The sequence below is a fragment of the Cariama cristata genome, unplaced genomic scaffold, assembly GCF_000690535.1.
Source record: "Cariama cristata isolate BGI_N322 unplaced genomic scaffold, ASM69053v1 scaffold20690, whole genome shotgun sequence".
Lineage (NCBI taxonomy): Eukaryota > Metazoa > Chordata > Aves > Cariamiformes > Cariamidae > Cariama > Cariama cristata.
This window is the reverse complement of record NW_009593322.1, coordinates 27,868-39,050: the sequence shown is the minus strand read 5'-3', so window position 1 is coordinate 39,050 and position 11,183 is coordinate 27,868. Positions and strand designations below refer to the sequence as shown.

Below are 11,183 nucleotides of genomic sequence, written 5' to 3'. Positions count from 1 at the left end.
AACTGCTGTAGGTGACCCTGCTTTGGCAGGGGGGTTGGACTGGGGGATCTCCAGAGGGCCCTGCCAACCCTGATGATTCTGTGATTTTCAAAGTGATTTATTTTTTTTTTGCTTTAAAGGAAGTTTTAAAACTTACTGGTTTTAAAGGTCAGTAGATGTAAATTGTTTTTACCTCCAAAAATTGTTTGTTCTTTTAGCTCTTGTGAAGTTCTTCTAACAATTCTGCCTTTTGTCTTGTTTAATTTTGTCAGTTTTCATTTTGTGGCCTCTGCTTTGCTGTTATGGCTTTAGAAATATCCCAGCTAAAATAGGTCAAGCACACTTAAGAAAGCTCTCGTAACCTACCTTAAACTAAGTAATATAACTTGTGTCAGTTAACTGCATGATGGATGCAGAATAAATATTTCAAGAGTGTCAAGTATCTATTTAGTCTTGCTTCTGAGAATCTTGAAGCCTGAAACTTTCTCTGTGATTTGGACAATTTCAGGACTGGTCAACTGTGCTACCTTTCGCCACTTGGACATTTTTGAGGACAGCTCATTATATAATCTTATTCTTTACTTTTTAGCAAAATATGAAGAACTGTATGCCTTCTCCTATAATCCAAAACAAAATGAATCTGAGCAAGTCAAAGGTTGGCAGCTTATTGATCTAGCAGAAGAATATAAGAGAATGGGAGTGCCAAATGCTAACTGGCAGTTGTCTGATGCAAATCGTGATTATAAGGTAAGTGTTGTAATGAAAACATGTTTTGCTCTGCATCTGTTTCTGCTTTATCCTCTGACTCTCGTTCTATAGAAAACAGTTTAATGCTATGAAATCACTTGGCTTGCAGCATAAGCAAAAACTTGCAGGTGAAGAGAGTTAACTCCTTAATCAGCGTGCAATCTCACAACTTACTAATCGAAGTTTTTTTCCAATGCCTTATTGAGAGAGTATGTGTGCATGGATGCATATATTCTTTGAGATTGTTTCTAGAGTATACTTACCTGTTTGAAGCCCAGCCCCAGCAATTCTGGTGCTCTGTGGCTTTGTTATCTCTCTTAACTGGGAATTCTACTTTAGCATTTGCGATGTTGGCTGTGGGAGACAATGGCTGCAGTGGTGCAGCTGATTCCCAGATTAGATTTCATCTTACTTTGTAGTCTGCAAATACAAAAAATGAGTGTAATAATTTCAATGTTTTATTTGAAACACATTCTTAGCATTTCTACTGAGGAGTCACATTCTTGAGAAGTGAATGCTAGTACAGCAGTGCTTTCTAGCAGTGCTTGATTGTATAACTTGCATACCAATTTGTACTTCTTTATCCGTGACTTGTCTCCTCTTCTGAACTATCTGTGTGTATATTGAGAAACATGTTAGTATTTATACTTTTATCTCTTATTTCATCTCACATCTCCAATTGGATGCAATAAAACTAGTATAGACTTTGTGCCTTGTACATAAAATTCTTCTTGTGTATCTGTGTCTTTCAGATTTGTGAAACCTATCCTAGAGAACTTTATGTTCCCAGAACTGCAAGCAAACCCATAATTGTTGGTAGCTCGAAGTTTAGAAGCAAAGGAAGATTCCCAGTGTTGTCGTATTATCATAAAAATAAAGAGGTACAGTGTGTCTTCCTGTTAATGCAAATGTGCTGAAAAGTATTTCTCAACACTTGGCGGTAGTTAAGGGTAGATGAGGTAAGTGCAGTGACTTGTATGAGGATGGTATGACAGATCATAACCTTAAATACAGCTGACACTAGTGGTGTCTAACAGTATGCTAAATCAAGCGAAGCCAGTTTAAAAGAAATCCTTAAGTAATTAGTTGAATATCTTAGTTGTACAAAACTGACCTTAAGATAACCGAAGAGAGCTTTTTGTCAAGTGATCTGTCTTCTTGATGTATCAAGAATAAAATCTGTTAGGTCAAAATAGGAGTAAAAAAAACCCCAAAACCAAACCCACCAAACAAATAGAACTGATTCTTTAAGAAGGAATCTGCAAGGTAAAAAGAACTGGAGGATGAGAAATAAGATTTTACGGAGTTTGGTAGGGAGTGGGGTGAAGTGGCATCTGCCTGTCTTGGCTAGGGGAGTATCTTTGAAGGGAAAGAAGGATTGTGACCTTCCTGAGCTGAATTTCTGAAGGATGAGTGTGAAGCTACTAGATGCATATGAAGATAATTACTGTTTGGAAGATACACATGATAGCTTCCGAAATCCAATATACCATTGAAAGTGACATGATGAAAATGACATTAGATGATAACATATTGTACTTGCAATAATAAAATTGTACTTGCAGTAGTAAAACAAACCATAATTCATTTCATACCGAGAAAATAACTTGCTTTCCTAAAGTGTATTTTTCCAGCCTATACTTTTTAAAAAATTTTTATACTTGGGGAAAATCCACTATGTAACTAGTACCCTGCCCAGCTAGATGGGCCTGAAAAAAAATGTTTTGATAAAACTTAAATCTAAAGTTATAGGTACTGTGTTTGAAGGTCTGCAAGTGATGTGCTTAAAAAGTTGGAACACCTAAACTTTTTTCAGTTTAGTGCTGTTATCTGCTGAATGAAACAGTTTGTTTCAGTGTCTTTAGAATTACGCAAAGCATTTCAACTACAGATATTAAACTGATGCTAATTTGTTCTTTGTTTTCTATGGTAGGCTGCAATTTGCAGATGCAGTCAACCTCTCTCAGGTTTCAGTGCCCGGTGCCTGGAAGATGAACATATGTTGCAAGCCATCAGTAAAGCAAATCCTTCAAATCGCTACATGTATGTCATGGACACCAGGCCGAAGGTATGTACTTCAAGTTCTACAGACTAGCCTTTCTTCCTGAACATTAGAGTACAGGGCTACAGTGTAATTCTGAAAATTTCGGAGTTAAATATGTCTGCATCATGGGCAAAAATGTTCTTTACAGGTAAGGTTCTCTATTCAGGCATTTAGTTACTTGCTTTCTTAAAGATGTTGAACCCCTTGCAGGACTCAGCTGGAATTCACTGAATATGCTAGTGAACTTTTGGGGGAGGTGCATTTAAAATATACTTAAAACATAGTTAAGAAGTGAACAGTTGAATGGGATCTGAGTCATTGTAACTGTTTGAAACTAAATTCAAGAAATGGTGAGCTGTGTTGGTGTTTCTTTTAGAAAGGGAGGCAGTACTGTGTTCTGTGTAAATGTTCTGGGAAAACTGCTGTTGCCAGGAAGAAGTAGGGGAAATTCTGTTGCAGCATTCTGAGGTCATCATAGAACCATAGAATGGTTTGGTTGGAAGAGACCTTAAAGCTCATCTTGTTCCAACCCCCCTGCCCTGGGCAGGAACACCTTCTACCAGACCAGGTTGCCCAAAGCCCCATCCAACCTGGCCTTGAACACTCCCAGGGATGGGGCAGCCACAGCTTCTCTGGGCAACCTCTGCCACTGCCTCACCGCCATACTTGATCCCTGTCTAATTAAATTGAATTCTGTTGGGTTTTTGACCTGTGTTGGAATGTGCGGGGTAACTTTGACTCTTTAGACCCGTCTGCATTTACATTGGTATTCATTTCACTCAAAGCTCTGAACACAGGAGCTGGAAAATGAGGATGTAAAGTGAAAATCCTACACTGTGGGATCTGTAATTATTTTGAGCAGTTTTTTTTAGGTCAGTCTGACAGACTGAAACTGAGCCAACTGTGGCTTTTTTTATAGTTGTAATTTCTATAGCTGCAGCAATTTACTAGCTTCTTACCCCCAAAACTGACAATTTTATGATGCCTGGAAAGCACATGTATGGTTAAGTCTGGGTCTTAGTCTTTCCTTTGTAGGCTAATTGTTTTGTAGTGTCTTTGCTCAGAAATGCTTTGAAATAAGTAAAGGTTTGTTGGTGGGAATATGGAGGACAGAATAGGAAATTGTTGAATGCATTATTCAGGTATGTCAGCTCTAGATATAGACTGCCTGTTGCTTTTTATGTACTATGCTTTTGTTACACTTGAAGGCTTTCAAGTCAATTTGCCACAAACTGTTAATTTATTAGAATCTCTTTATAGTGTGTGCTCGTGTGTGTGTGTGGTTTTTTTTTCTTTTTCCAGTGTATTCCATTGAAATTGCATGACTTTATTTCTTAATTTGAGATTTTTATTTCCAATACTGGGTTTTCAGTATTTTTATTTTGCTCTTTTAAGCTTAATGCAATGGCAAACAGAGCTGCTGGGAAGGGCTATGAGAATGAAGACAACTACTCTAACATTAGGTTCCAGTTTGTTGGCATTGAAAATATTCATGTAATGAGATCCAGCTTACAAAAACTTCTGGAAGGTATGTTCTAACTGTACTATAATAGTGTATGTGAAAATAGGATAAATATTTTTCTGAAGTCTATAATAATAGCTTATACAACCTGTATTGATATTTCTATATTTTATCTCAGCTCTATGATTAGTACCAGTTTGCTGTGCTCTGTGGTAATTAATTACCTTAAACCTTTACCTTTAAACTGTAAACTCAATGAAGAGTTATTTTGAAGAAAATTGGGTGGTGTGTATGTATTGGGTGAACTTGATTAGCATGTCAGTGGCTTGTGGGAAAGACTTTTGTGTTTTCCGAATATATATGCATGTATATGCACATGTATAATATAAATACACAAAATAGTGTGTGTCTGTATATACGTTTTCATATATAGAATACTGATTCTTCAAGGAGCACTTAGTTCCACAGATTTCACAATAAGCATATGGTCTGTACAAAACTGGAGCCCTTTGGCCTGGAGCCGCTCTGTGCTTGTAAGCATGTATTGGAGGGTTTGTAGAGAGGGCAGGGGGAGAAGTGAACCACTTCACCGTACCGCTGTCGGCAACCTGGTGGTGAAAATGGAGAGACAGAAGTCTATTCAATAATTCTTTTAATAGTTTATTTAGGGAAACAGCTGAAAACAAATTTAGGACACTTTGTGGAGTATTAATACTGAGATTAGCGGCAGAAATCAAGCTTCCACACCTGACAAACAATACATACACAAGTACTTGCCTTCTAGAATTACGCAAATACTTCTGGTCATGGAGTAGGCTTACACTTGTATGGAAGCCTATCTTGATGAAGGCATTCTGGCTACATTGGTTAAGAAATCTTACAGACTAGTCATGTAGTCTTGCTTCACTCTCACTGAGCCTGTATCTGCTGCTAACCTAACGCCCTCTGCGTGGAATAATACTGAGCTTTGATAATATGTATGTTTGTGGTTATTCCTGCACGTGCTTTATTGAAGGGAAAGATGAGCAGCGTGAGCCTGTACTTCAGTTTTTGTTTGGCATAATCCCTCTTTCTTTTGCTAATATCTTCAGTTCTAGAAAACTAGCTAATAAATCTTGACTGATTTTTTTTTTTTAAGAGGCCTGCTCCTGTGTGATAATATCTGATGCAGAAGTGTGTGCATCACACAGCTAAACTTCACAGACTTCATATTCCTTCCATTTGACTTAGCATCCCACCAACATTACTTAGCAAATATCTTTCTGTAGCTTTCATTAAGGATGGAATATGTTTTAGTTCTTCCTTGCGTGGAGGATGGGTTTATTTAAACTAGATTGAAACAAAATCAGGAGTAATGTTTATAGCTGTTCTTCACATCAGGTTTTGGTGTACATGAACGCAGTTGTTCTACCTCTGTTCGGTCTGTATAATTCGCTAGAGTTTTGCTGAATGCCAGTCTAGAAGTAGAGGCATCTTTAGGGGTAGGAAGGATGCTTAAAGTTCACGGAGGTATTCAATAATTTACTCTTCAAACCTCTGTGGAAATGTGCCATCAATGGGATGATCAGGAAGGAAATGCTATGAAGATGGTTCATAGCTTAAAATGAGAAAAATGCCATTTAACTTCTGTGTACTAGCTTCCCCTGGATGTGCTGAACTGAACGTTCTCAGATCAGGAATGCGATACCAATGACCCTGTTCGTTCAAGAGCCATTGTAAGTGGGACTGTCCTCAGTTTTATTTATAGCAAACAACTGTTACTCATTCTTCAACATGTGTCCTGCTCCTAGTCTCTCTGTCTGTCTGCCTGATTTCCTTCAGAATGTAACGATTCCATTTGCAAGCAGAATGTAAGGCATAACCCTTCCCACCGTCCTTTTGTAAAGAGACTACACCATGGAGCATGCTAGGGGGATTTGCAGTCTGTTCCGCATCTCAGATTCAGCTGTTTTTTAAATGTCTTACATGCAGTGAAACAAAACTTTTCTAAAACAGTTTTCTTCAGTGTGGACATGACTCTGCTCACCTGATAAGCAAGCCGCCCATCTATGTACCACCAGTGGAAGAATCTTCACATAGACTAAATTTGTGGCTGTGGTATTAAAGTCCAGTTTTCATGTATTAAAAAAATATAGTATTACATGTCAGAAAAGATTGAACTCTTGATAAGCAAGAAGGTTTTGCGTATGTCAAGAAACAGCATTTCTGCAGGAAATATTTGAGGAAAAGGCTCAGTAATAGCCACTGTGGTCTGCTGCATATATTTTGATGATGGAAGTGTGTTAACTAGGGGGATTTGTGTGAGTTATGTGGAGTGTCTGTATGGGGACTGGGGTTGTTTGGTTTTCTTTGTTTATTTGTTAAAAACATCCTCTGGCCCCAACCCACTGTGCTTCAGTCTGCAGGCTCTAGTCACCTCTTGAACTGCTGCCTGAGGCATTGCTAGTAGGGTGTATAAGGACAATCGAGCAACGGAACATTTAGGTTTTGGGGCTCATGTGCCTGCAGGGCATGTGGTTTTGCGATGGGATACGTATAGCCAAAACTATCTTGAATGATAGTTATTATGAAGTAACTAAACATCTTAGTGGTACTATAAATCATCTTTGACCTTTTTTGGGACCATAAGGGACTCGAAATGATTTTTTTTTTTTTTTCCTTAGCATATAAGTGTCAAATGCAATTTCATTTCATCACTAAGTGGTATAAAAATATCTGTGTTAATTCACAGAAATGGAAAGTAATTCTTTGGGCTCAACATATGTATTCTTATCTCTGCCTTGATTTATGAAAATACAGAAATTTAGCTAGAAGGGGGAAATGCCAGTGGTGAAATATTTCTGCCGAGCTGAAAATTTGACAGCAGTATCTGGGTGAAAACAAGCTGAGGGCTGGAAGCCTGTTTGTTTTCTAGCTGAGAGCTTGTGCTTTAAACCATAAGCTACAGAATGTAGGGGTGAGCAGCCATGAATAGTGCCTCTAGGCATTGCCTTCTCTGTCTAAGCCCTTCCCTGCAGATGTTTGAATTTCCAGATATTTTAATATTTTTAGTTTCTTTCCTTTACTATAGAGTGGTGGACCTGTTTGTGTACTGTTATGGCTGAACTGGTGTATGGAACCGCTGGTGTAGTGGGAGTATGAGCTAGCTGAAAGGATCAAGTAGTTCTCAGCTGACTTCCTCCATGTGCTGGACCTTTCAGAAACAGACCTCTTGCCTAACCATGCTGTATCTTTCAAAGACCCAGGGAAAACTAGCATAGCTTTTGCTGCTTTTACTGATATTTATGGACTAACATTTAAAATGAGGTCTTGTAGCCAGGGGTTTCTTGATGTTTTGTTACCTCATTGTGCTATGGTTTGCTAAATAGTTCTGCAGATGACAAAGATCTATGGGCTTTAGAGAAGGTGCTGTGATACTTGTTTGGAAGCCTGTCCGTGTTACAGCACTCAGCAGCGACTGGCACTGTGACTCTTCCTGAGCAATGGGGAGTATACCAAAGCTTGTATAGCTGAAAGCTCAGAAACATGTACTGCAGGTACAGGAAAGCTCCGTGTGGTGATGGTTTAACAGTTTATAGCCTTCATTACATCGGGCAACTTGACTGAACATGAACCTGTGTCACAGAGTGACTTGGTGAATTTTGTTCTCTACTTTCCCTACTGACTCACTTCCTTCCATAGTCTGAGATAAAGATTATTTTGCAGCTGCTGTGTGAATATCCCCACTGGTAGCTTTCGACTACAGAACCTTTTTATTTTCATTTGTGGCCCACTAGCTTAGAATCATAGAACTGTTTAGGTTGGAAAAGACCTTTAAGATCATCAAGTGCAACCGTTTGCAAGCTTGGTAGAAAGTAGGCTTCCGCTGTGGCAGGGACAGGTATTTTGTAGATGACAACCTCAGGTGTCTTCTCTTAGAATCTCACATAGCTGAAGCTGTGTTAGCCAGCAAGTATTTCTTATTGGCAGAAGTTTGTCATGTTTGGACAGTAATGCAACTGTGTGAGTTGCTACTCAAAATCATATAAGAACCAGGTTACCGGTCTCATTTGTGAATTGGTAAGTGTCCGTGTGAGAAACTTTCAGTCTACCTCTATGCCTCTTGCTGCTACACTGCAAGGCATCTTTCCTTTAACTTGTGTTCTTCCCTGCCCTCTCAGTTGGCATTATTGTTACAGGATCAAAGTATACTAGGGAAGAATGGTAGAGATCAGTCAGAATTGTGATATGTCAAGTCTGGAGGTAGACAAAATCTGATTGTTTTCAGTTCATCAACATATCCTTGCACTGCACTCACTTTATTCTCCGAAGCAGAGTGGAGAAGCTGATGAAACTCGGGCAGTCTGACTACTCTGAACTGCGTATATCATCTGGATGCAGCTGCTTCCTGCTAGTAGTTGTAATCTTTAAGTGTTTCTGGTAAGCTTTTGGCATTTGTGTTGCCTTTCTTGGTGAGGCAAGGGTGAGGCTCCCTCCTGGGGATAACCAGTGTATTTACTTTGAATGTTATTTTGTTAGAAAAACACAAAGTTCTTACTCTTGTCATTCATCGTTACTGTAATTCTACAGTTGAAGTTTGGATGGAGAACATTTGTAGTACGCTTCTCTTAACTATTTGAGTGGTGGTTTTCTCAAAGATTTCTGATCAAGTTACAACATAGGGCATTAGAAACAATATACAGTTATTCTTTCTTCGTTGTGGGGCATAGGTAGCTGCAACTGCTTAAGGCTTTCTAACTCTTGGTTTCTTTCAGTCAGTGGCACGAAGGGTTTGTCTGTCAATGACTTTTTGTCTGGTTTGGAGAATTCTGGATGGCTGCGTCACATCAAAGCTGTGTTGGATGCCGCTGTCTTCAAAGTCAAGGTAACTTGCATGCTGCTGCTGCTTTATTTGATGGGAAGTTGACTTGCTACCAGACAAAATTATATTTAATATTATGTAAAGTGTAAAATCCTGCAGCTGACCTTTTTGGAGGTAGTTACTTAGTATACATTGATACATCTGATATGCTGTTTTAAGTATTACCTGTTTCTTTATGACTGGAGATGTTAAATATGCCAGCTAATATTTTGGGATTTTTTGAATGCTGTTTGGTCACCTTATTGGGAGATGAAAGTGTTCGTATGGTCCCTGGTTCTTTTAGGTGTTTATGAAAGGTGTGACCAGTTTGGAGGTGAATGGAGGAATTATTGTAGCAAATAGCAAGCTATTATTTAGTGTACCATGAACAGAACAGAACTCCTGGGGCACTAATTGCAGAGAAGCCAAACTGGGTGTGCTGAGTTCATTTGGCAAGGAAATAGGACCCTCTATGCAGGATCCAGAGCAGCAATTGCCTTTGCCAGGTGCCTGTGAAGCCAAGGGCCTGGCCTGAGAGGGGCTGAGTGAATTAAAAAAAACGGGTCTTTGGTTTTACTAGGTGAAATAATGACGAGTTACTTTGGTTAAAAGTGGACAATTCTCATAAAGATGACTCCCAAAAATATCTGGGCTAACAAGATTTAAATTCTTAGCTGAAGCTAATAAGCATTTTCTAGTCCTTAACTTGTGAGGTATAATGATGAGCAAGTGGGTATCTTTAATGATGTGTTTGTGTTGTGTTTTTTTGGGTTTTTTTTGTGTGTGTTTGTTGGTTTTTTTTTTTAAACCCTGTTTGATTTGTAGTGTCTAGTCTACTTCTTGCATTGCAAGGGGTTTTTATAAGTTTAGTTTTACAAGGGGTGTAGAAGGAGATCTGGGAACCACTGTAGATGTTCTTGTTACCTTGTGCAAAGGTGGTAGTGGAATTTCTTTTCTTTATAACGAATTTTCTATACTTCCATGGAAAGAATTTCCTAGCTTTCTGATAGTATCAAATCTTTTCCTCATAATAAACATTTTTCTGGTTACATTAAATAAAATGACCTATGCTGTGAGTTTGGGACAGATGTAGCTTTTGTATTTATTTACTAAATTTTGCCTTCTGTCTGGAATAGAACATTCACTAAGAAACAACGGTGTTTTTTCAGGCAATAGCAGTGGAGAGTGCGAGTGTATTAGTGCACTGCTCAGATGGCTGGGATAGGACTTCCCAGGTTTGCTCTCTTGGAGCTCTCTTACTAGATTCCTACTATAGAACAATCAAAGGATTCATGGTAAGTAAGCTATTGTGTTGTTGAGTTGTTCTTTGGTAAATAAAGGATGTTAAATATTTGAGTGTGAAAGGGAGCAGTGTAAATGTGCTAATGCTTTTTTTTTGTAGTTACAAGTATAAAGTAAGATTCGCAGTATACTGATAAATCTTTCTTTTGCAATTACTGCCTTTTGCATCCAAAAAAGCCCCTTATCTATAACGCATAAGGATGCCAAAGTGTCTGTGTGAGACAGGAGATGTACTAAATTATAGCAGCTCTATGCTTTTATCACTTGTCGCAAAATTAACGTTATTAAAAATCTAAAAATGACAACTCTCCAGTAACAGAGACCTGAAGATATTTAAACAATCTGAATTTCTTAATCTTTCTATAGAGAAGAGGAGGAATTTTGGTACAATTATTCAAAATTTTAGAGTAGGAAAATCAACAGGGTTCTGCAGTGGCAATACAAGGTCTTGTGGGAATGCCTGAAAGATAGTACATAAAAACTAGCTCCGTGTATTGGTTAGAGCTAACTGCCAGAAATATTATAAGCAACAAAAGTGAAATTGAGGAGGAATTAGAAGAGGATTCATTTCTTGTGAATAGTGAGAATGTGTGTAATCTTTAGGGAAGTAATTTAATCTTTTTGGTGTTTTAGTCCTCTCTGTTGATTAGATTTCTGGGAGCACTTCTGCAGTGGGCAGGCAGTCTGTGTTCCTTTTGGTACTTGATACTGTGACTGACGTGATAAAACAAGCTAGTGTTGATTTTAGCAAACTTATTGCTATAAAATGTTACAAAGACTGTAACATTGTGTTGGGTTTTGTAGCTATG

At 38.4% G+C, this 11,183-nt stretch overlaps 1 protein-coding gene across 1 annotated transcript in view; it reads left to right on the top strand.

Annotated features, from left to right (window-relative positions):
• Positions 1-11,183, top strand: part of MTMR6 (myotubularin related protein 6) — a 21,449-nt gene that overhangs the window by 5,387 nt on the left and 4,879 nt on the right. The window contains exons 4-9 of the mRNA XM_009710029.1: positions 569-726; positions 1,479-1,607; positions 2,660-2,794; positions 4,166-4,298; positions 8,987-9,096; positions 10,242-10,367. Of these exons, the coding sequence (XP_009708331.1) occupies positions 569-726; positions 1,479-1,607; positions 2,660-2,794; positions 4,166-4,298; positions 8,987-9,096; positions 10,242-10,367 (791 nt within the window). The remainder of the gene's footprint in view (positions 1-568; positions 727-1,478; positions 1,608-2,659; positions 2,795-4,165; positions 4,299-8,986; positions 9,097-10,241; positions 10,368-11,183) is intronic.